The 21,043-nt window shown below is 37.7% G+C and overlaps 1 protein-coding gene across 1 annotated transcript; it reads right to left on the minus strand.

Moving 5' to 3' along the window:
- Positions 1-974: 974 nt before the first annotated feature.
- On the minus strand, positions 975-20,139 carry LOC136676843 (C-type lectin domain family 4 member K-like). The gene is made up of 8 exons (XM_066654105.1): positions 19,980-20,139; positions 19,497-19,826; positions 16,841-16,983; positions 14,456-14,562; positions 13,757-13,912; positions 9,394-9,538; positions 4,681-4,882; positions 975-1,051 (listed from the first exon to the last, which is right to left on the minus strand). The coding sequence occupies exons 1-8, from the start codon at positions 20,137-20,139 to the stop codon at positions 975-977; spliced, it is 1,320 nt and encodes a 439-aa protein (XP_066510202.1).
- Positions 20,140-21,043: the final 904 nt, after the last annotated feature.

A 21,043-nucleotide genomic window follows, 5' to 3' on the forward strand; every position in this document is an offset into this window, starting at 1 on the left:
TCCTGTATTTCAGATCAGTTCATTATATATCCTTGTGCTGACCCTAATGTTAGTAGTCTCAACTAAAAACCACAATGAAAAGGAAGCTGAAAACCACACAATGCATCTGAACTTTGTACGGTTGGTACAGTTGGTCATAAAATTAGAATATCATGAAAATGTTTATTTATTTCAGTAATTCCATTCAAAATGTGAAACTTGTATATTATACTCATTCATAACACACAGATTGATATATTTCAAGTGTTTATTTCTTTTAATTTGATGATTATAACTGACAACTAAAGGAAACTCCAGTATCAAAAATTCAGTATCTTAAAAAATTAGAAAATTACTTAGGGCCAATACAAAAAAAAAAAAAAAAGGATTTTTAGAAATGCTGGTCAACTGAAAAGTATTAACATGAAAAGTATGAGAATGTGCAGCACTCAATACTTAGTTGGGGCTCCCTTTGCCTGAATTACTGCAGAAATGTGGCATGGCATGGAGTCGATCAGTCTGTGGAACTGCTCAGGTGTTATGAGAGCCCAGACACCAGCAAATGATATGGCACCCCAAACCATCACTGACTGTGGAAAATTTACACTGGACCTCAAGCAACATGGATTTTGTGCCTCTCCTCTCTTCCTCCAGACACTGGGGCCTTGATTTCCAAAGGAAATGCAAAATTTACTTGTATCAGGGAACATAACTTTAGACCACTCAGCAGCAGTCCAATCCTTTGTGGAAGCAAGACGCTTCTGACTATCTCTTGTTCAAGAGTGGCGTCACATAAGGAATGCGACAGCTGAAACCCATGTCTTGCACATGTCTGTGCGCGGTGGTTCTTGAGGCACTGACTCCAGCTGCAGTCCAGTCTTTGTGAATCTCCCCCACATTTTTGAATGGGTTTTGTTTCACAATCCCCTCCAGGGGGCGGTTATCCCTATTGCTTGTACACTATTTTCTACCACATCTTATCAGTCATGCTAGGACTAAGCTACAGGTGGTGAACTACCGTCCAGGAAGAGCCAGACATATCGGCTAGACATGCAGAGATCCGACTGCAAACCTGCCATGAGAGGAAATTACATCACCAAGAGAATGGGTGTGTAGCAAGAAAAGAAGGGGACCCAACAGAGACCCTTGAGGGACACCGGTGGTAAGTGTGGTCTGGCAGATAGGAGTCAAACCACTTCCATGCATTGCCAGTAATTCCTAGGTCATATAGGACCAATGTGTGTCACACAAGTGCATCACTTCCCACATTTTGAGGTTGAAGAAAACTGAATGAACCAGCAAGAGATGTGTTTAAGAACTATGCACTGTAATAGCTGAGAAGAGTGTGCCATAACCAGCATATTTACACAGATATGTGTTCATCACTTCACTAAAACATCTACCTATGCAAGAAAAAAGACAAATAAGTGAACAAACAGCATTTCCCTGCATTTACAAGCCTTTACTGTCCAAATCCACATTGAATATTTCGACTAGACAAGGCTGGTGTTACTTATCAATATTCTCTTCCATCATAAATGTTGTTTAGGAGGCAAAAATGTGCTTCTTATTCATAATATTCGTAGTCAAATATTTAGACATTTGAATACTCATTTCCACCTTGAACAGGTATGCGAAGCTAGCACTGGGTTTTTAAAAACAAAGTTCATTTTTAAACACTTCTTATTTCCCATTTAATCCATTTAAAACACACAACCAAATGTATATCATGTCACTAAAACATTTACCTACTAGTGAACACTTATATTTGCTGTGTACTACCAAGCTTGATTTCTCTGTTCCACTTTAAATAGGTGAACGTGCTAGACTTTTCAAACACAATTCTTATTCCTTAATTTGTTTAAAAAACACACACACCATAAAGAAACACACATGAATCTGCATCAATTTCTTTAAAACAAACAATGGTATTTAAACCTTTTAATTATATTGTTATTCATCTTCTTCATATAAAACACACAACACCGTCCTGACACCATTCAAACATCGCTACGCCTCACGTTCTTTATATGAAACACAAAACCTATGGTATTTACGCCTTTTAATCTCTCTCTATATATAGGCATCTGTACTTTATTTGTTTCACAAATGATTTGCTGTTTTCTATTCAGGAGAAAATAAGCCAGCTCTGACTCTGTTCTGTAGTGTTACTGCTTCTAAACAACCTCCACCTTTTAAACACATGGCCAATATTTCCTCTTATTTTACACCATCTCTGGTCATGGAGATTTTAATAGGGTTTTTGGGTCCAGTAAAATATAATTTTAACTCTGCTCATTTGGCCATTTCATGGCTGCAAAGGGAATATACTGCTTCAGCAGTGCTTTAAGAGGCAGCAGTGTTTTAGTTTTGACCATTTCCTTAATCTATGGTCACATACCCTGGATTTATGACTAAGTACAGCAAATATCTTACAGATTGCTCCTTTAAACTCTGATATGTACTCTGAGATGGTAAAAGGCAGATTTTGTTATTGTATTCATTTGGCCATTTAAGTTCAGTTGTGAGTCCAGTATAACGCCAAGATTTCTGACCTGATCTAGTGACCTCAGGACTTTGCTCTTTACTGCCAAAAAAAATCACCTCTGTCTTTTCTTTGTTTAACTGGAATATACTCTATTTAGTTAGAGGATCAACAAGACTATAGTCACCTGGTGACAGAGCTAAATAGATCTGAGTGCCATTTGCATAACTTTATTATTTCAAAGCATTTGTCCAAGTGTAAACATGTTTAGAGTCATTTTTGAGGCAGTTCACATTCGGTTTAAAAGTTAAAGTCTGCTTTAAGAGTGGCTCATTATAGTCCCAAGAATAGATCCTTGTGGGACACTGCCCACTCCTTGTGGGACACGGTCAGAATTGTTCGTATTGATTTGTAGCTACTGATAGCTATAATGTATCCTCCAGATACCATCTAAACCAACTGAGAACTGTTCCAGAAAACCCTGCTGAATTTTGTAGTTTTTCTAAAAGTATGCTTTGATCGATAAGATCAAATGCAGCACTAAGATCAAGAACATAGATATTTTACCGGCTTCTGAGTTCAGACAGATGTTGCTTAGGACCTTTACATGGGTAGTTTCAGTGCTGTGATGTGGATGGAAGCCTGACTGGAAGTCATCATAATAACAATTTACTGGACTGGCTAAAAACTTTCTCAATAAACTTGCCTATGAATAGATGATCTAAATATGTCTGTAGTCATTCAGAGTAGTGCTGTCTAAGTTGCTCTTTTTTAAAGGAAAGGCTCTTCTTTAAAGGAAGGCAACAAAAGACTTTCTTCATAAAGCAAGTTGGCAACACTCTAATATGTATGTATGTATGTATGTGATTTTAGCTGATGGACACTTTCCTCTTGGGTTTTCTGATCAATAGCAGTGAATTCAAACAGGGCGCATTGGTGATTTTTCGGGCTTTCCTGTCATCTAATAATAATCATACACAGGATAAGATGTAAAATATCCTATGCCAGTCAATTAGAGATTCACCCCAGTCTTTTCCTACCTGCGGCCACAGCATTCCTGTAATCTTTGGACATTTAAATCCAAAGGAGATGGTGTGGCTCTGATCAGACCAGCAATTAGCTACACCTAACACCGAAACTTACTCACTGGACCCAGCCCTTGTTTACCCAACACTACATTTGCACATCCCCTTTTCGATGAAAAAAATTACCCATTTACTTTCAGAGTACAACACTATTTCTGACCTATGTGTACACAATTCACTCTGTGACCCATCTCTGCGATGCTGAGAACAGCATGTCAGTGCAGAAACACAGCTTTATTAGATAGAAATAATGTTAGCGCTGTGTCCTGGAGAAACTACCATTCATTCTCCCTCAACACATCTGTGATGACAATAAAGCTGCCTGACCTTTAAAATCAAAGTAATTCTGATCCATAAAAACCACATTAGATAATTTATTTCATGTAAGATTAACAAATCTTACATAACATAGATGTGGTGGGAGCGCAAGGTGTGCACCTGGACCACGTTCCACCTATTTGTGAACACTGGCCTACAGGTTCCATTTCTGCAGCACAGTAATTTATGTATGTCCATGTGATTGGTCGGTTCACAAATATTTAGAATGAGTTTAATCTATTATTGATTATTTAGTTATTTCTTCTGATGTTAATTGTGCATGATGTAGATTTTTTTAGACAATAAAAGTGTTTTTATTCATTTGCGAGATTCTTCTACATGTTTTTGTTGTCCTGCTTTTATGGTCATGGCACTGGTAACCCGCCCGATATTGACATGGGACCCATGAGTCCTGCAGTACTCCTGCAGAAGTGCAGAACTTTACACTGCCGCACTCACGTAATCTGTTCTGTACTTTCTGTTTTGATAAGTACTTGAAGTGGACAAGGTCCAAACTTGGTTTGAAAACAATGCCAGCTGACATTAATAATGTAGCAGCACAGGCCCAAAAAGTATCAATCATTCTGATTACATTAGGTGGCCTCTTCTGTTTGATGCAGGAAGGTGGGTGGTGATCCTGTTGACAATGAGGTTAAGAGCAAAGCTGCCCGTCTGATAGCTATGGAGCTTATCTTTGGAGATTTGTTTAACTCCATCTGTGTGGAGGAGGGGGGTTGCTGTGTCCTCAGGGCAATAGGTAATAGCAGAGGTGAACCTGGGATGATTTTTCACTGCACCTGTGGACTAACTGACAAGGAAAGTGACAGCTTTGTCCCAGCAGATTTGTTTTTGCTGGGAAGTTCAGGTGGGGTGATGATGAGGTAGAGATGGGGGATGGTGCAGATAGCTCTTGCAGATTTGGTGTCTCCAGTAGCTGGTGGGGTAGAGCATGGCTCTCATCCAATAACTCTGTACTGTCAGTAGGGGGAGGTCTTTCTGGAGGGATAGAGTTGTTCTGGAGTGATAGAAAAAAAAAGATGTAAAATGATATAATATATGAACAGTGATATAAGAATTACATTGACAATTTGAATAACAATATTGTGGGAGTTTGAAAATTATAACACAGTGATACAGAGTGCAAACATATTAATAAAATGTATATATATATTTTTACAATTGCTAATAAGTGTTTACCAATGATTTAGATATTTTTTTTTTAAAATAGCAACACAACTACCTCACACAAGTAGCCAAATACTTCATTTTCTGCTCAAAACCATTCATTCATTTATTCATTATCTGTAACCACTTAGTATTTAGTATCACATTTCGTTAATCAAATATCAAGTCTGCATTTCATTTTCAAATAAAACATTCTTTACTTACACTAACCCTATCAAAACATGGCAAACTTGCCTCAATATCGAGTCATTCTTTCAAAACACTTGCACAAGTTTTCTATCCAACACGAACATATAGTTAACATCAGCACAGCACAGCAAAACAATTCTCATAATTCCAGCAGTTGATGGCTTTACAGAAACAGTATCACTTTTCATGTTTTAGTTCTACCACCAAAGAGTAGAAGTTATGACATCCACTGTCTTTTTCCTGGAAACCAACACTTTTGTTTGCTTAAATGTAAAATGTGTGCATTGTGGTAATATACTATCTACAGGTGAATGACTAATATTTACTGTAGAGTAGACAACAAAGAGTTCAAGGCAGACTTAGTGCGGTTAAAGTGTTTACTTCATTACAGTTACATCATTGTCACTACAAAGGTACAAACTTTGTAAATTTTCCGTTTAAAGGTACAACAGAGTTCAGTTGTGTTCCCTAAAGGTACATTACAGTCTCTTCTCCAGAAGGAGAGGTGAATATTTGTAAAAATAATTATCGAACTGTATCAAATAAAAGAACAGTCCGGGAGATGAAATGGGACGTATGAAATCAACAAAACATTAAAATCTACAATAACAGTATTTTACAATCGCTAACATCACTTTGTCCAATCTGTAGTCACATTTTCAAAACTCTAAACAGAATTAGCACAACATCTGTCAGTTGTGAACTATATCAGTGACACAGTCCATGTTGTTTTCACAAAAAATGCAGTAAATTAATATATTTCTAAAATGCTTACATATTCTGCACATACAAGCTTTCCCAAAACTAAAACTATGGCTCTTTCTTGACTCATTTACAGATGCTTGCACACAGCACGACAAAGGTGAAAACCTAATGTTCAAAACCTTAAATACGGTATAAAACACCTTCTTCTGGAACATCAGCAGGTGAAAAGCTTTATTGAAACAACTAATAAACTAAATAATACTGCAAATTAGTAGGAAAATTAAATTTATAGGATATTTATTTAAATATATTCTGAGACCATGAATATTTCAATGAACTATCCATGATTACTCACCTAGTTCAGATAGATTCTTCTGTAACTTGTCTCTCTCTGCAGTGAGTTTGATCCACAGCACTGTGATGGCAGTCAGCAGGAAAACACACAGCAGCCCCAGACACACTGCAGCCGGTCTGTAGCATCTACTTCCTGCAGGACCCACTGTTGAGACTAGGAAGGAGTACAAGCTACATTCTTATAACTTTTCATACAATTTAACGAGACTGAAAAAATATGCCAGTATAGCTGGTATTAGGATTTCATCTGCAATTGCATTGGTACCGGAGGTCATGGTTCCCTTGTGGCTTTTGGTCACTTTAGTCTCTAGGATGTCTTCATTTGCATATACATCTTCATATGAATGGCTGCTTTCATTTGATTGATTTGATATGTTGTCTCCTATAATTCCTGAATTTGCGTATATGTTCTCACTCATATCCATGTCTGTCATTCCAAGTCAAACCAGTAATGAAGATTTCAGTCTTCTTAATACAACTCCAGCTCTCAAATTGTCTCTGACGCAGAAGAATACAACATGTATGTTGCTCTCAGGACAGGAAGTTAGAGTGAGAGTGATGTCATATAAACCTTGCAACAGTTTCAGAAAACCATCTGTGTATCAGCTCTCTTTGCAAACTTTAATTCATTCATTCATTCATTTAAATATGACTGATTCCGTCCACAGTTCACATGTTTGCTGTATATCAGCTCAGTTCAGTATTTATCACTGTGCTGAATTTAGTGTTAGTAACATTAAATGAATACACCTTGAAAAGGAAGCTGAAAACCACAGAACATGTCTGAGCTGTGTTTGTAGGTCTTTGGTCAATACCCTCCCCCTGCTTATTCTCACCCTCTGCTCACATCACAAATAAGCCTGCAAGTGCCCTATTATATTATGTTTATAATATAATGGGTGCTAGTGTCTACTTCGTTCTGAGGTTACACCTCAAATCTACTAGGGCTGAATCACAAATATGTTCCTCATGCAGTTCCATGAATTTAAAACCAAAGTCTGAAGAAATCTCTAACTATGAATTTGCAGCAAACAGGAGTGAACACATTTCTGAACTCCTTTGGTTATCTCTTTTTCATCTGAATGCAGACCAGTTATAATGGTTGCCGTCTTTGTCAACATTTCTGGGGAAGTGGCAGGTAGCATGAGGCATGTTGCAGTCAGATAATATCAAGGTGTAGTTTGTTTGAGGCTCTACATTTAGAACAGTTTAAAGGTGCTTGAATGTTTGTACAAAGTGTTCAGTAAGTCCATTTTTTCCTGAATGAAATGGAGCAGAACACACGTCAAAATCCATTAGCCAGAAAAACATGACTTGTCTCAACTGTGGGCGGTTATCACTCACTTAAAGCTCTGGAATGTCATAGTGACTAAACAACCCCCTTAGCTCCTGAATAGTTTTTGTAGCCATAGTCGAATCCAATTTCTGTGCTTCCGTATACTTCAAGTGTATTTCGTGTCCATGAACACTAAGACCAAAGATGTAGTGGTGAAAGGGTGAGTGATTTTTGTGTAAGCTGGCAGGCTCAGTAGGTTTTGGCCAACTGTTTGATGTCAGCATCTATAACTAACTAAAATCATATAGTTAAATAAAAAAGCTAAACCTATGGTAGTAAGACAGGGTTAATACAAGGTTGTCATAATGTCAAAATAAACCAACTCCTCCTTTCTGTAAATGAAATGTGGGCACTCATTCAACCTCTCATGGACCAGTGGAAGACTCCCTGTAACGGTCATGTCCACCACTTGTGAAAGTGCCAAATCAGATTGCCTATGTTTGTGACAATCGCAGGCGTATCTTTCAAGTGTCTCACATAAAACAAACGGGCGAATACATTTTGAGTTAAACTTTGGTGTAGTTTGACACTACCAACAGTCTTTGTTGAGCCAACATGGAGGAAAAGAATCACTGTAAATATATTTTTAATCTTTTTGATATTTACCTTACTTCATCAAATTAAGTTTTTTTTTTAAGAGTTTTAGTAGGCAGTTGGATAGTTGTTTCAAAGCCAAACTTGACATAAAATAATGAGTTGAAATCAATAGTAATTCTAATCTAATTTAACTTAAAAGGTTAAGGCCTTTTAGGATGTAGACCTAACAAAACTCCACTCTGAAAGCTTATAATGTGAGGCATTTTTGAACTGGATCATATATTCATAAGCTGCCATCAGTAGAGCCCAGTTTTACATATGCAGCTGCCATAGAAGGAATGCATTTTAGCTCAGAATGCATTCAATTCATATATGAGGTAAGTGTATAATGGTCAGTCAAAAGAATACATTTGCAGTACTGCTGAAATATATGTTGTTGTTTTTTTATGGGGAAATAGTAACAAGCTTGTTTAATCTATTTCTGCTTCTGCTGTAGCTTTCAGTGTATAGAAAATCACATGCACCTGACAGAAATGTGGCTGTTGTTACTTTTTCACATATATATCACAATATATTTCTTAATTTCAGTTGATATGATATAATCCAGCCGCACTCCAGATGACTCTTTGTGAGGACTTGGGTGTGTTCTACCCATGTCCTTGTGGGTTTCCTCCCATGGTCCGAAAACACACGTTGGTATGACTCAAAATTGTCCGTAGGTGTGAATGTGTATGTGTGTGTGTGTGTGTGTGTGTGTGTGTGTGTGTGTGTGTGTGCGTGTGTGTGTGCGTGTGTGTGTGTCGCCCTGTGAAGGACTTTACAGTCCTTTAATGTGTTATTCCTCAGTTTTCAGTCACAAACATACGTGCTGGCTGTGGGTTCAAGTCCCACTCCGGGTGACTGTCTGTGAGGAGTTTTGTGTGTTCTCCCTGTGTGCTCCTGCCTTCCACCCAGTGATTCCGGGTAGGCTCGGGACCCACCGTGACCCTTAACTGGATAAATGGTTATAGACAACGAATGAATAAATGAATAAACAGAACTGATTAAACACATCCTAGTCATTAAAAGCAGTTTAAGAATCAAGAATAATAAATAATTTTGTAGCAATTTAATTGGATCATCTTTAAAGAAAATTTAATACATTAAATAGAATAGCTGATACATTCTACATTGAGACACATCGCTTAAACTATACCATTTGTTATTTACTTAAAACTAACATTGCCCTCACAGAGTCCCACTGCAGGGTCAGTGCAGGGGTAATCAACCCTGGTTGATACATTACTGCGTGGAGAAAGCTTGTAGCCATTTCTAGCACAGTCCTCATTTCCGCCATAGTCGCTGGGTTCCTCCTGCCACCAGAAACTGAAACACACAGAGAATCAGTGTCCTCTTGTATATTCAGACTGGAAAGGAAGTGTGAATATTATCATCAGAAATCAGTTTGGCGACCTCTTACCTAATGGTCGTTGTCCACCCATTTCCAGACCCACTCTAATTCACTGTCTGTTAGACCAATCCAAGCTTTTATGACACCAAAATTACTAGCAATAAACTCCTATAAATTATAGGACAACATAAACTTTCAATTTATCTTTTGTATAAAGTAAAATAGTACAAAGACAACAAATTGTATTAAAATGTTTGGGACTGGGAACATAAGACTGGTAAAATGCTACAAAAAACAAATTAGGATACAGGGCAACCGGGCAGTGAGATGACTAGGTTTAAAAGAGTCAGAAATAAAGAAGGGGACAGGTTCGCTCTGTGCATTGGTAAAGAGCAAAACATTTCAGGAATCAGGTTTATCAAATTAAAAACTGTAAAGACCTAGGTTTTTTTTTTTATCTGTACCACATAGTATCATTAAAAGTCTCAGTGAATTGGATCAAATCTTTATATGAAGAGCCTTCAGGCTCTCAGGTGGCACTGCATTAAAAACAGACATGTTTCTGTAGTGGAAATCACAGCAAGGGCTCAGAAAAACCACTGTCTCTAAACACAGTTGCTGCAGCCACAAATGCAAGGTAACCACACTTTGTAAAAGTTTGGGAACGGGTCAGACAAAAAGTGAAATTGCTTTAGGATTTCAGCTGCTCAACAGATCTGACACTCTGTTATAATGTTATTTGATTCATAACGCAGATCTTGATTAGCCCCTGGACTAATTACTAAGGGGCCATGATGTTGTTCTTCATGCAGAATGTGAATTGGCTTTTTCTTACTCAAATAAGCAAAGCCTTCCCTGAAAAAAAGACATTGTCTGCATGGCAGCATGTTGCTCCAAGTCCTGTATATATCAATCAGCTTTTTGATTTGTCAGACCACAGTATAATTCTGGGTCAATGGCAACATTCATTCATTCATTGCCTGAAACCACTTATCCAGTTCAGGGTCACAGTGGGTCCAGAGCCTACCTGGAATCACTGGGCGCAGGGTGACACACACACTCACGCCTATGGACACTTTTATGTCGCTGATCCACATACCTACGTGTGTTTATTTTGGACTGTAGGAGGAAACCGGGGCCCCCGGAGGAAACCCAGGCAAACACGGGGAGAACACACCAAACTCCTCACAGACAGTCACCCGGAGTGGGACTTGAACCCACATCCTCCAGATTGCTGGAGCTTTTTGCACCTCCAGCCCACAAAGACTGATGCATTAGAGAACAATATATGTACTGCTCTCAGGACAGGAAGTTGAGGTCAAACAACCTTGCAACAGTTTCAGAAAACCATCTGTATAGCATTATTTCACTCATTTATAACCTATTAATAAGTGATTGATTCATTCACTCAATTCCACATTTCTCTAAAGCTGAGGTTTGTTCATGCATTTGCTGCATTTCAGATCATTTTAGTATTTATTACTGTGCTGAATTTAGTGTTAGTAGCATGAATAAAAAACACATTGAAAAGGAAGCTGAAAACCACAGAATGTATCTGAGCAGTGTGTGTAGGTTTTAGGTGCATTTATTGGTCACCCACCTTTCCTTGTCTTACTTTCACACTTTGCTCGCAAAAAAGCCTAATAATCTTATTATTATATATATTATATATAATATTATGATATTATGTGTCTGAAAGATATGGTGGCCCTAAAGGGCAAACACACACACAAAAAAAGCAAAACAACTGATGCACAAAAAACCCAGATGCACACAAAATAAGAGATGTGCAGAAAAAAAACCTGATGTACACAAAAAGTAAAAAGTGATGCACAACACTAAAAAACATGCACACAAAACGTTAGAAGAATATATGGTGCATATTAAAATAATAGAGATGCACATGCAAAAAAGAAACATGAAAAAAAGACATACAATCTTTCTGCTGAGATGGGGTGCTGCTTTTCCCAGAAATTTGCTGCTGCCAACAAAAAAGCAACGAAGCTAATTGCTAAAGCCAGCATACAAAGCATTATGGTAGTTATGGAGTTTGTAAAGCCACAACAAATGTGGCCGCCATGACAACACAGGAAATGGAAAATACTCTTGTAAGTATGATTCATTTTGAGCAAGGTATATATATATATATAAGATAAATTATCTGATAATGTTTTCCCTTATGCTAACTATATGCTTTTTAATTAAACTACTGAATCTTAACATTGAGTTAGCTCAGAAGCTCAAAGTTGTATTGCAACTCTTCGCTTCCACCTTAAATTACCTGTCACTGGAATATAACTTACTGCTGAACATAAATCTTGGGCATGATTTAAATGCGTGAAATGTGTGACTATATGCATGAAGCAAGAAACGTATAAAATTTTTGCTTCCACCTTAAGTAATGCAGTAGTAACTTTAACTGCTACTGCCACAGTATTTAATGTGGATTTGAAAATAAGACGTTCGGACAGAAGTAATTTCAGCAGTGCAATCTGGCTCACTGTGGTTAGGTGTATGTCAATTTACTGTCATTATAAATATATCAGAGATAGTAGGAAAGTAAAGTTTGTGAAATATATTTTGTGTTGCCTTGTCAAAGCAGCTAACACTCTTTAAAATATTAACGTTTTTATGGATGTTTTACTTTAGTGTTGTAACTTTAACGTTATAATGCAGAAGGTTGTTTGGTCCAAATGAGGTGCAAATGCCAAAGGTTTTGTTTCTTAATATCTGGCACCAGCTCCTTCCTCCCCAGTGAGGTTGCATTCCACCTGCCAAGAGCTGTCTCTTCCATTGTCCAGACCCCCAACCTTTATCCAGTGGGTATTGCAGCACTAATCTTGTGAGTGATATGTCCACATGATCCTTCCATGTTGCCTTTTTGAGATATGCCTTGCCAAGTTATGCATACTGTCCAGCCACCAGACACTCACCATATGACTGGCTCCAGGATTAGCTCCTAGTACTTTCTCAACGGCAGAGTACACAGAGTACATGTTTGCTATTCTTTGTTAGGGTTTACATACTGCCAGTAAAGGCTGGGACAAACTATATGAACACAATATGCAAGATACTGTAAGACGATGAGATATATTTGTCATGTTTCTATTCTGGATGGAAGTTTGGATGGTGGAATGCTTTAACAACTTTATTCTCAGGCCAAAAATGCAGTAATTGACTTCATAAGACTAACAGCTGAGTTAAGGCTATGAGATGTCCCCAAAGAAGACAGACACAATATTTTGAATGAATTGTGTTGAATTCCATACTAGGAGAGTCACTGGATGGGCAGTATCCATACTTTTCATACAGTCACACCATTTCAAAATATTAACATAATATAAGTTTTTTTTTTACCCAGGTTACAATGTATAAATGAAAATGTTTTGCCCCCACCTGTTTTCAGAGCATGACATCAGCAGACTCCCACAGTGCCCCCTCCTTGTAGCTCTCTTAAATGCACAAGCACAATCTCATTTGGCAATGCACTGACTAGACTGACACAACAGAATCAGTACACACCAGACACATCATTATTTTGGAATTTTGTGAACGTTTTGAGGAACCGTCCTCATTTTTAAATGCTGTTGTATACAGTATTACTGTTATACCATCCAATGGCGTAGATTTGCTGTTGACATAGGTGTGGTGCTGTGTATCTCCCTACACTTAAAGAAAATGTAACACATTAAAAAGGGTACATGATCTGTTCTGTAGACGGAAAAAACTGAGACACAGTTTACAGTAAACAGCACATAACTTAATGGATTCAAACTTCAAAAAAAGTTACAAATATTTGCGTAATGTTTGTGCAAAGCATTGAGGAGATGGACATAGTTTCAGGTAATTATTTAAACAAAAACAAAATAAGGTATAATCAACTGTATACTGATGTGGAGATAATCAAACACATACACAGACAAGACAATGGAACACCTGGGAAGGATAACAAGAAGGCAGAACCACAAAGGAGGCACAGGTGGGAACACTAAAAACAAGGCATGTCAAAGGTAAGGTGAGGCTAAGGCTAAGATACTGAGACAAGGGAGTAGACACATTTAAAAAAAAAAAAAACAAAAACAAAAAAAAAAAAAAAAAAAAAACAAGCAACGTGTTAAATGACATCTAGGAAACTCATAAAAACAGAGCAGGAGACACAAAATAAGGCAAAAGTGTGACAATTTGTTGTTCACTTTAATATAGGTTTTCTCTCACAGAGTCCCACTGCAGGGTTTGTGCAACTGTAATCAACCCAGGTCGATAAATGTTTGGGTGGAGAATAACTGTAGCCAGTTCTAGCACAGTCCTCATTTCCGCCTAAGTTGTTGGGTTCCCCCTGCCACCAGAAACTGAAACACACAGAGAATCAGTGTCCTCTTTTGTCGCTTTTCCACTGCATGTGTCTGGCTCTAATCGCTCTGCATGCTTAAAACTTGTCGCTTTTCCACTGGCAGGTCTCCTCTGCGAAATGGACCCGGTGACATTGCAAAACCCTGTCTTTAACAGGAATGGTTTTCTTTTCAAAACCCACAACAACAGCAGCTGAAAAGTTAGGCACTGTTTACTCATCATGTATTCGCGGGTTGTTTTTGATTTTTGGACTGAACATGGCTCCGTGCTCAGTTCTCATCACTGGAAATTTTCGTCGGCCACCGACTCAAGGAGCATGTAAACCTCTTGAAAACACTTCAAGATAAAGTTATGAGCTGCCGTTGTGAGATAAAAATAAACGTGAAACCTACGTGGTTCCGGGGACCAGATACCAGATTTGGCCAGTGGAAAAGTAAAAGAGCCGTGCAGAGTCGTGTAGGTTCTATGCAGTGTAAAAGCACCATTTGTTTCTTTAGACTGAAAGGAGAAGTGAATCTGAGATCAGTTAAGTGGCCACTTACGCAGTGGTCGATGTTGAATTGTCCACCCATTGCCAGACTCCCTCTGAATCACTGTCTGTTAGACCAATCCAAGCTTCTTTGCCAACAAAATTTCTAGTGATGAACTCCTAAGATAATAGAAAAAGGTGAACATAAAATTGATCTTTTGTATATATACAAACACCATTTCCAGAAAAGTTGGGACACTTGGTAAATAAAAACAGAAAGACAATATTTTAAATGTTGAAACTGGGAATTTTTATTATTTATTTAAAAAAATGATTTGCCCATTTTTGAATTTGAAGCTAGAAACACATTCCAAAAATTTTGTACACAGGGCAAGAATATAGTGGTAAAATTGTGTTAGCTGAAAAGAAACTGCCCAGTGACACCATTATCACTGTTTATGCCATTATCTGACTCTGGTCTCATGTGAGTATCACCAATTATCAAACCAAAACCTCCAAGTGCCGCTATACTTTTTACCACAGAAACGTGTGCCCATGGTTCTTCCTTTGTTCCCGGGGCATAAGGCAAAATCATGCTTAAATTTTTGCATATTTTTGTTGCTTTTTATTTCTTTGAAATAAATTCGTGCTTAACACAAAATTACCTAAAATAATTATTTAATATATATATTTAAATATAGAGAGAATACAAATAATTATAGGCCTAAATTGAATGTTTTAAATAAAATCCTACATTCATGAGAACATATCAAATTTATGGGCAATAAGAGTTTTGAAAGAAATAAAAAAATAAGAGGTCACTTTAATATCAGTTATGTGCTTTAACAGCACATGAAAACAGCGCGGCGGGGGCTTGGGGAAGGAGCTCACAGCAGCTCTCTGCGCTTGTAGCAGTAGGTGAAGGAGGGGCGCTGTGTTAAACCTTGCTTTAGGGCTGTAATGATGCAAAGAACGGCTACGTTTTCCTTCAGCCGAGTGTTTTCTTCTACTTTGTCTTCACGTGTACAGAATTCTCGCTTAATTTCTCTCCAATTTTGCCTTTGGATTTAGTCTTTCTGGCTTCGGTCTGTTTCTTGGGCTTGGCCTTGGCTTGTTTTTCTCATTTTTGCTTTGACCTTTTTATAATAAAGTCCAAATTGCTCATGTTTGTTTTGAGCCTTTGCTTACGTTCAGTAAGCAGCTGAAACTGGGCTTTCTTTACATGGAAAACTTGGGGATCGTGTCCCCTCTCTGGAGAAAATATGGAGGAACAAAGGAACGTCCCTTACAGACATAATCAACTGTATGCGTAGCACGTTGTATTTTTCAGCAACACAAAGTTCATTGGGGCATAATTATGAAAACTGTGAAAGATTATATAATTTACACATTCAAACTTTAGACTTTAGTTATGAATAAATTGCGTGATTAAGTGGTACATTTCTCAAGGGTTTGTGAATCACTGTTGTAACATATCACTTGTCAGTATTAAGAGGACTGAACTCATAATTCCTTTGTTTATTCTTTCTCTAATTTTAAAATTTGACCCACCATTGCATTTAATCAATGAAAATATTTAGAACTTAAAACTGTAATCTACCAGTTTCTCCCCATGGATGCTGAGGGTGTGTATAAAAATGGGGAGGAGGAAAAGTAGCATTTGACATGATACCTCTCATGATGTATCATGTGCTCTGTCTCTTGATTATTCAGGAGGTTTTAATTTGTGAACTATTCTTCACGGTTGTTTAGATGCTTTGTGCTCAATAAATGTGTTAAGTTGGGGTTGCTATTGTCTATTCTCCCCTTTTGTTTTATCCATTATATTGTTTTATATCCCGTGTGGTCATTTGATAACATGTAGAGCTGAGTGTCAACTTTAGGTCAATGTCCATGTCGGTTTGGACTGTAAGAATATTCATTCATTATCTGTGACCGCTTTTGCAGTTCAGGGAAAAGTGGTGGGTCCAGAGGCATTGGGCGCAAGGCACAAGGCCAAGAATACACCCTGGAGGGGGCGTATTGAGTCTTTTGGCGTATTGGGACTTTTGAGTCGCCAGTCCATCTACCAACGTGTGTTTTTGGACAGTGGGAGGAAACCCTCGCGGACACAGGGAGAACACACCAAACTCCTCACAGACAGTCACCTGGAGCGGGACTGTAATCCACAACCTCCAGATCCCTGGAGCTGCGTGACTGCAACACTACCTGCTGCGCCACCGTGCCGCTCTGTAAGAATATTTGAAGTATTAATGAGATTGATCCATGGAGACTGTGCCACTTGTCCAAGTCTTGTATTCCATGGAAATACTACAACAATCGGAATTCTCTACTGAGTTTGCTCATTCATTCGTCTTATGTAACCACTTCATCTTGGTTTAGGGTTAGGGGGCATGTGTGTTTGCAGGCTACCCAGAATCTTCAAACCCAGGGACTAGAAAACCCTACCCTCCATCACCTGTTCCTCTTGGCTGTTTATGACCACCAGGTCTCCACTTCTGTTTTTGCAGTCTTCTCTGCTCTCACTCCAGCTCTTTTTCTCATTAGAGAGGAAGTAGAAATGAAAGTTAAAGTATCTCCACCCATCTTTGTTGGGCTTCTCTTTAAACAGAAAGAAAAACAGCTGTTAGCGATATCCATGTGTCTGATGAAGGTCAAACTGAGAGAAAAAAGAAAAAAAAAGCAATTACACGCCTTTTTGATATTTATGGAAAACAATATTGGCCTCAAAATAGAAATCAAATTGGAAATGTAAAATGGCAATGATCCTATAATTAGCTAATAGCTGTATATAAATATTTTGAATATCCTATGGTGTTTGAAAATTGCCAAAAAAAACACATTTACAGAGAGCAAATGCATATTCTTGCATTTGTATTCATCACTTCATTTCTTTGCTCTTGTTGCTGAAGTTTTTTCACTCGTGTTTTATTTCAGCTTGTAGGAGACTACAAGCGTGAGCCATGTATTTCTTTATCTCATCCTAATGTTTACAGGTAAATAATTTTATCTCAGTCACATAATGTTTTATTGTGTATGTGTCTAAATGCATTCTCTATTTGGGCTTAGTTCTTGTCTAAAAATGTTAAATCTGTGATGTTTCCACACTAAAATAAACCGAGGCCAAATCTCAGATATCTCCATACATACATAATGTGTAGTGCACATTATAAGTCATAAAATAAAGGTTTCTGCACTCATGTAGTGCACTGAATCAGATTATAAAAATATATACTCAGCTATAAGGTTCATGCCTCACATTCAAACTAGTGGACTGTCTGGATGTAGCAGTCGAGCTTTCTGTGAAGTACACTGTGTGTACACTGTGAATAGCAGTGGTGCTATTCGGTATGCAGCTCAAACCTCTACTGACTGAGACGACAAAACAGGGCTCTGTTCACAAATGTGAATCAGATAAATGGGTCATTTGTATTTCTTTCATTTTGACGTCTAAACGAGAACTGAAGGAATAACTGTGTTTAAGCAGCGACCTGTAAAATGAGAACAGAACCTCTGCCACTGCTACTCTGGTCTCAGCACTGTAGAAACAACACTATGTAACTTTTGTATTTTTCCAAGTTAGTTTGACAGTATTAGGTACAATTAGTGTAGAGTTTAATAGATTTCTTTCTTTATTAACATCATTTAAACATAGCTTCACTATTCATGAAAATAAGTAGTATATAAATAGTATATCTGTACTTTCATTTGGTTATTAAAGTCATTATGATGTAAACACACCAGATTAGTATTTTTCTGATATAAAATATAACACCATAAATTATATAAAATCATGAAAATGTTTAAAATGAATTATGCAAAGCACACAGATGTTTTTGTGTGTTCAGCTCGAGTATGTGACTGTGGTTACCGATGCTGAAATTCTAAACATATCTGCTGGTAATGGTGCAACGGCAAGTAAGCTGTAGCTTGGCAAAGGGGCAAAAACAGCGATAAACCGCAGTTCTCTGGCTTCATCACAGCAAGAGCACTTAGGGTAAAGGCTGTGGCTGTAGTTTGAAGTCGTCTTTCATTTAACACCAAAAACCAACTGCACCAGTGAATCTAATCTGTTGAATAATAAACTTAGTTTACTGCAGTGTTTCACCCTGCTGGCTATAGTTTAAATTCTGGTTTGTGTAATAAACAAGTCCTTCACTTTTTTTCTGTGTGTGTTTCTTTCTTTCTCATTTTTTTTTACCATTAAAATGATCATGTTTGTCAAGTGCTTATGTTGACATCCTTCACCATGAGCTTTTCCAGGTCATGTGACTCAGCTCACAGTTGTCTTAGTTTCATGCCTTGTGTCATTTGTGCGCTCATGTCTGTTGGAGCTCTCGTTTTGTTGTGTAGCATTTCTCTTCGTGTCCAATTTATGGAAGTACTAAAACTCCACATGCACACACATGCCTCCGCCTCTTCCTCCAACAGCGTTACAAATATACTCTAATGATATTAGAGCTTATATCATTAAACTATGAATTTATATGAATTTTTGGATTTATGTATTTATGTTTTCAATTAGATTAATTTTTTTCTTTCTCGGTTGGGGTGACCACACTGAGAGCATTCGATAATACCACCTAAACCACAGGCAGGTTCTGTGTGTGTGAAGCTTGACTATATAGCATTCAAAATGGTGACTATTATACAGAGTAAAATCCAATGTTAATGTTAATCAAATAAGTTAAAGCTATGAACTCTTTAAACTGGGAGTCTTTGGGAGTCTTCGATATCTTGTAAAGCATGTGAGTAAATGCAATACTAGTTAACCATAATGCAAATACTGAATTTAAATGTTAGTTTTGAGAATGAAATATTACATCTAACTAGTGAATTTAAATGGAACTCTCAGAATGCATTGCTGTTTTATTTATCAGGTTTTGCCTTTTCATTTTGGGACTCATTCCAAGCATTGTGCAAATGCAAATATTCAAATTTCACTTTAAATATTGAGACTAAAATGCACAAGTGTGAAAATTAAATTCAAGTATAAGGTTATTTAGCCTGTTTGTGTGTTATATTGTCTTTTTAATTTAAGACTCATCAATTAATATACTATATAGATCTCCTGCACATTGCTGAATTATATAAAGGTGAAAATGCTCACTCACCTAGTTCAGATAACTTCTTCTGAAGTCTAGTCCTGTCCTTCTTCAGCTGGTCTCTCTCTGTCATCATCTCTGTGTATCTAGTGTGTAACTGGTCTCTCTCTATAGTCAGGTTAGTATTACTAGTCTGTAACTGGTCTCTCACTGTAGTCAGGTTGGTATTACTAGTCTGTAACTGGTCTCTCTCAGTAGTCAGGTTGGCGTAACTGGTCGCTAACTGATCCCTTTCTACTGTCAGGTTGCTGAACATGATCAAAAGCACAGTGATGGCAGCCAAGAGAAGGACACACAGCAGGCTAAGACACAGTGCAGCCAGTCTGTAGCATCTGCTCCCTGCAGAACCCATGGATAATGTTACATATGAATAGTCTTACATTCAGTAATTTTTATAGATCATTTTTAAATATTAATATTTTAGACTATTTATAAAATAAAAAGCCCTGGATGGCCCATATTTGGATAAGATCTGAAGTCTTGTGATTGTACCTGAGGTCATGGCTCCCTTGTCGCTTCTGCTCATTTTAGTCTCTAGGACGCCTTCAATCGAATAGGCATCTTCATATGGATGGCTGCTTTCGCTTGATTGGTTAGATCCAGTGTCTTCCATCATTTCTGAATTTGCGTATATGTTCTCACTCATCTCCATGTTTGTACTCTTTTCTAATGATATTGGAACAAGTCAAACCAGTGAGGAAGATGCGAGTCTCCAGCTCTCAAACATGCTCTGACGTGGTAGACTTGAAAGTTTTGCCCTCAGAACAGGAAACTGAAGTGACAGCAATATCAAACAAACCTTGCAACAAGTTTCAGAAAACCATCTGTATATCTGCTCTCTTTGCCACCTTCATTAATGAATAAATTAATTAAAATCTGATTAAGAAATTATTGATTCATTTCCACAGCTCATTCAAGCTGAGTTTTTTTTTCATGTGTTTGTTGTATTTCTGATCAGTTCATTATTTACCACTGTGCTAAATGTATTGTTAGTAACATGAATAAAACTCACATTGAAAAAGCAGCTGAAAACTCTGAAAAAAATGAGTCAGAGCTATGTAAAGTAGCGAATATGTTTTTTTTTTTTTTGAAAAGTGAATGCTGAAAAAAATGAGTCAGAGCTATGTAAAGTAGTGTATATGGGTTTTTTTTTTTTTTTTTGGGTGACCCTTACTCTTATGCTCTGCTCAGAAAAAAGCCAAATATTTTATATAATGGAATTTTATAAATGCTGGCCAACTGAAAAGTATGAACATGAAAAGTATGAGCATGTACAGCACACAACACTTAGTTGGGCCTCCTTTTGCCTGAATTACTGCAGCAATGAGGCGCGGCATGGAGTTGACCAGTCTGTGGCACTGCTCAGGTGTTATGAGAGCCCAGGTTGCTCTGATAGTGGCCTTTAGCTCTTCTGCATTGTTGGGTCTGGCGTACTGCATCTTCCTCTTCACAATACCCCATAGATTTTCAGTGGGGTTAAGGTCAGGTGAGTTTGGTGGCCAATTAAGAACAGGGAGACCATGGTCCTTAAACCAGGTACTGGTAGCTTTGGCAGT

Source organism: Hoplias malabaricus, chromosome 2 (genome assembly GCF_029633855.1).
Source record: "Hoplias malabaricus isolate fHopMal1 chromosome 2, fHopMal1.hap1, whole genome shotgun sequence".
NCBI classification, from domain to species: domain Eukaryota; kingdom Metazoa; phylum Chordata; class Actinopteri; order Characiformes; family Erythrinidae; genus Hoplias; species Hoplias malabaricus.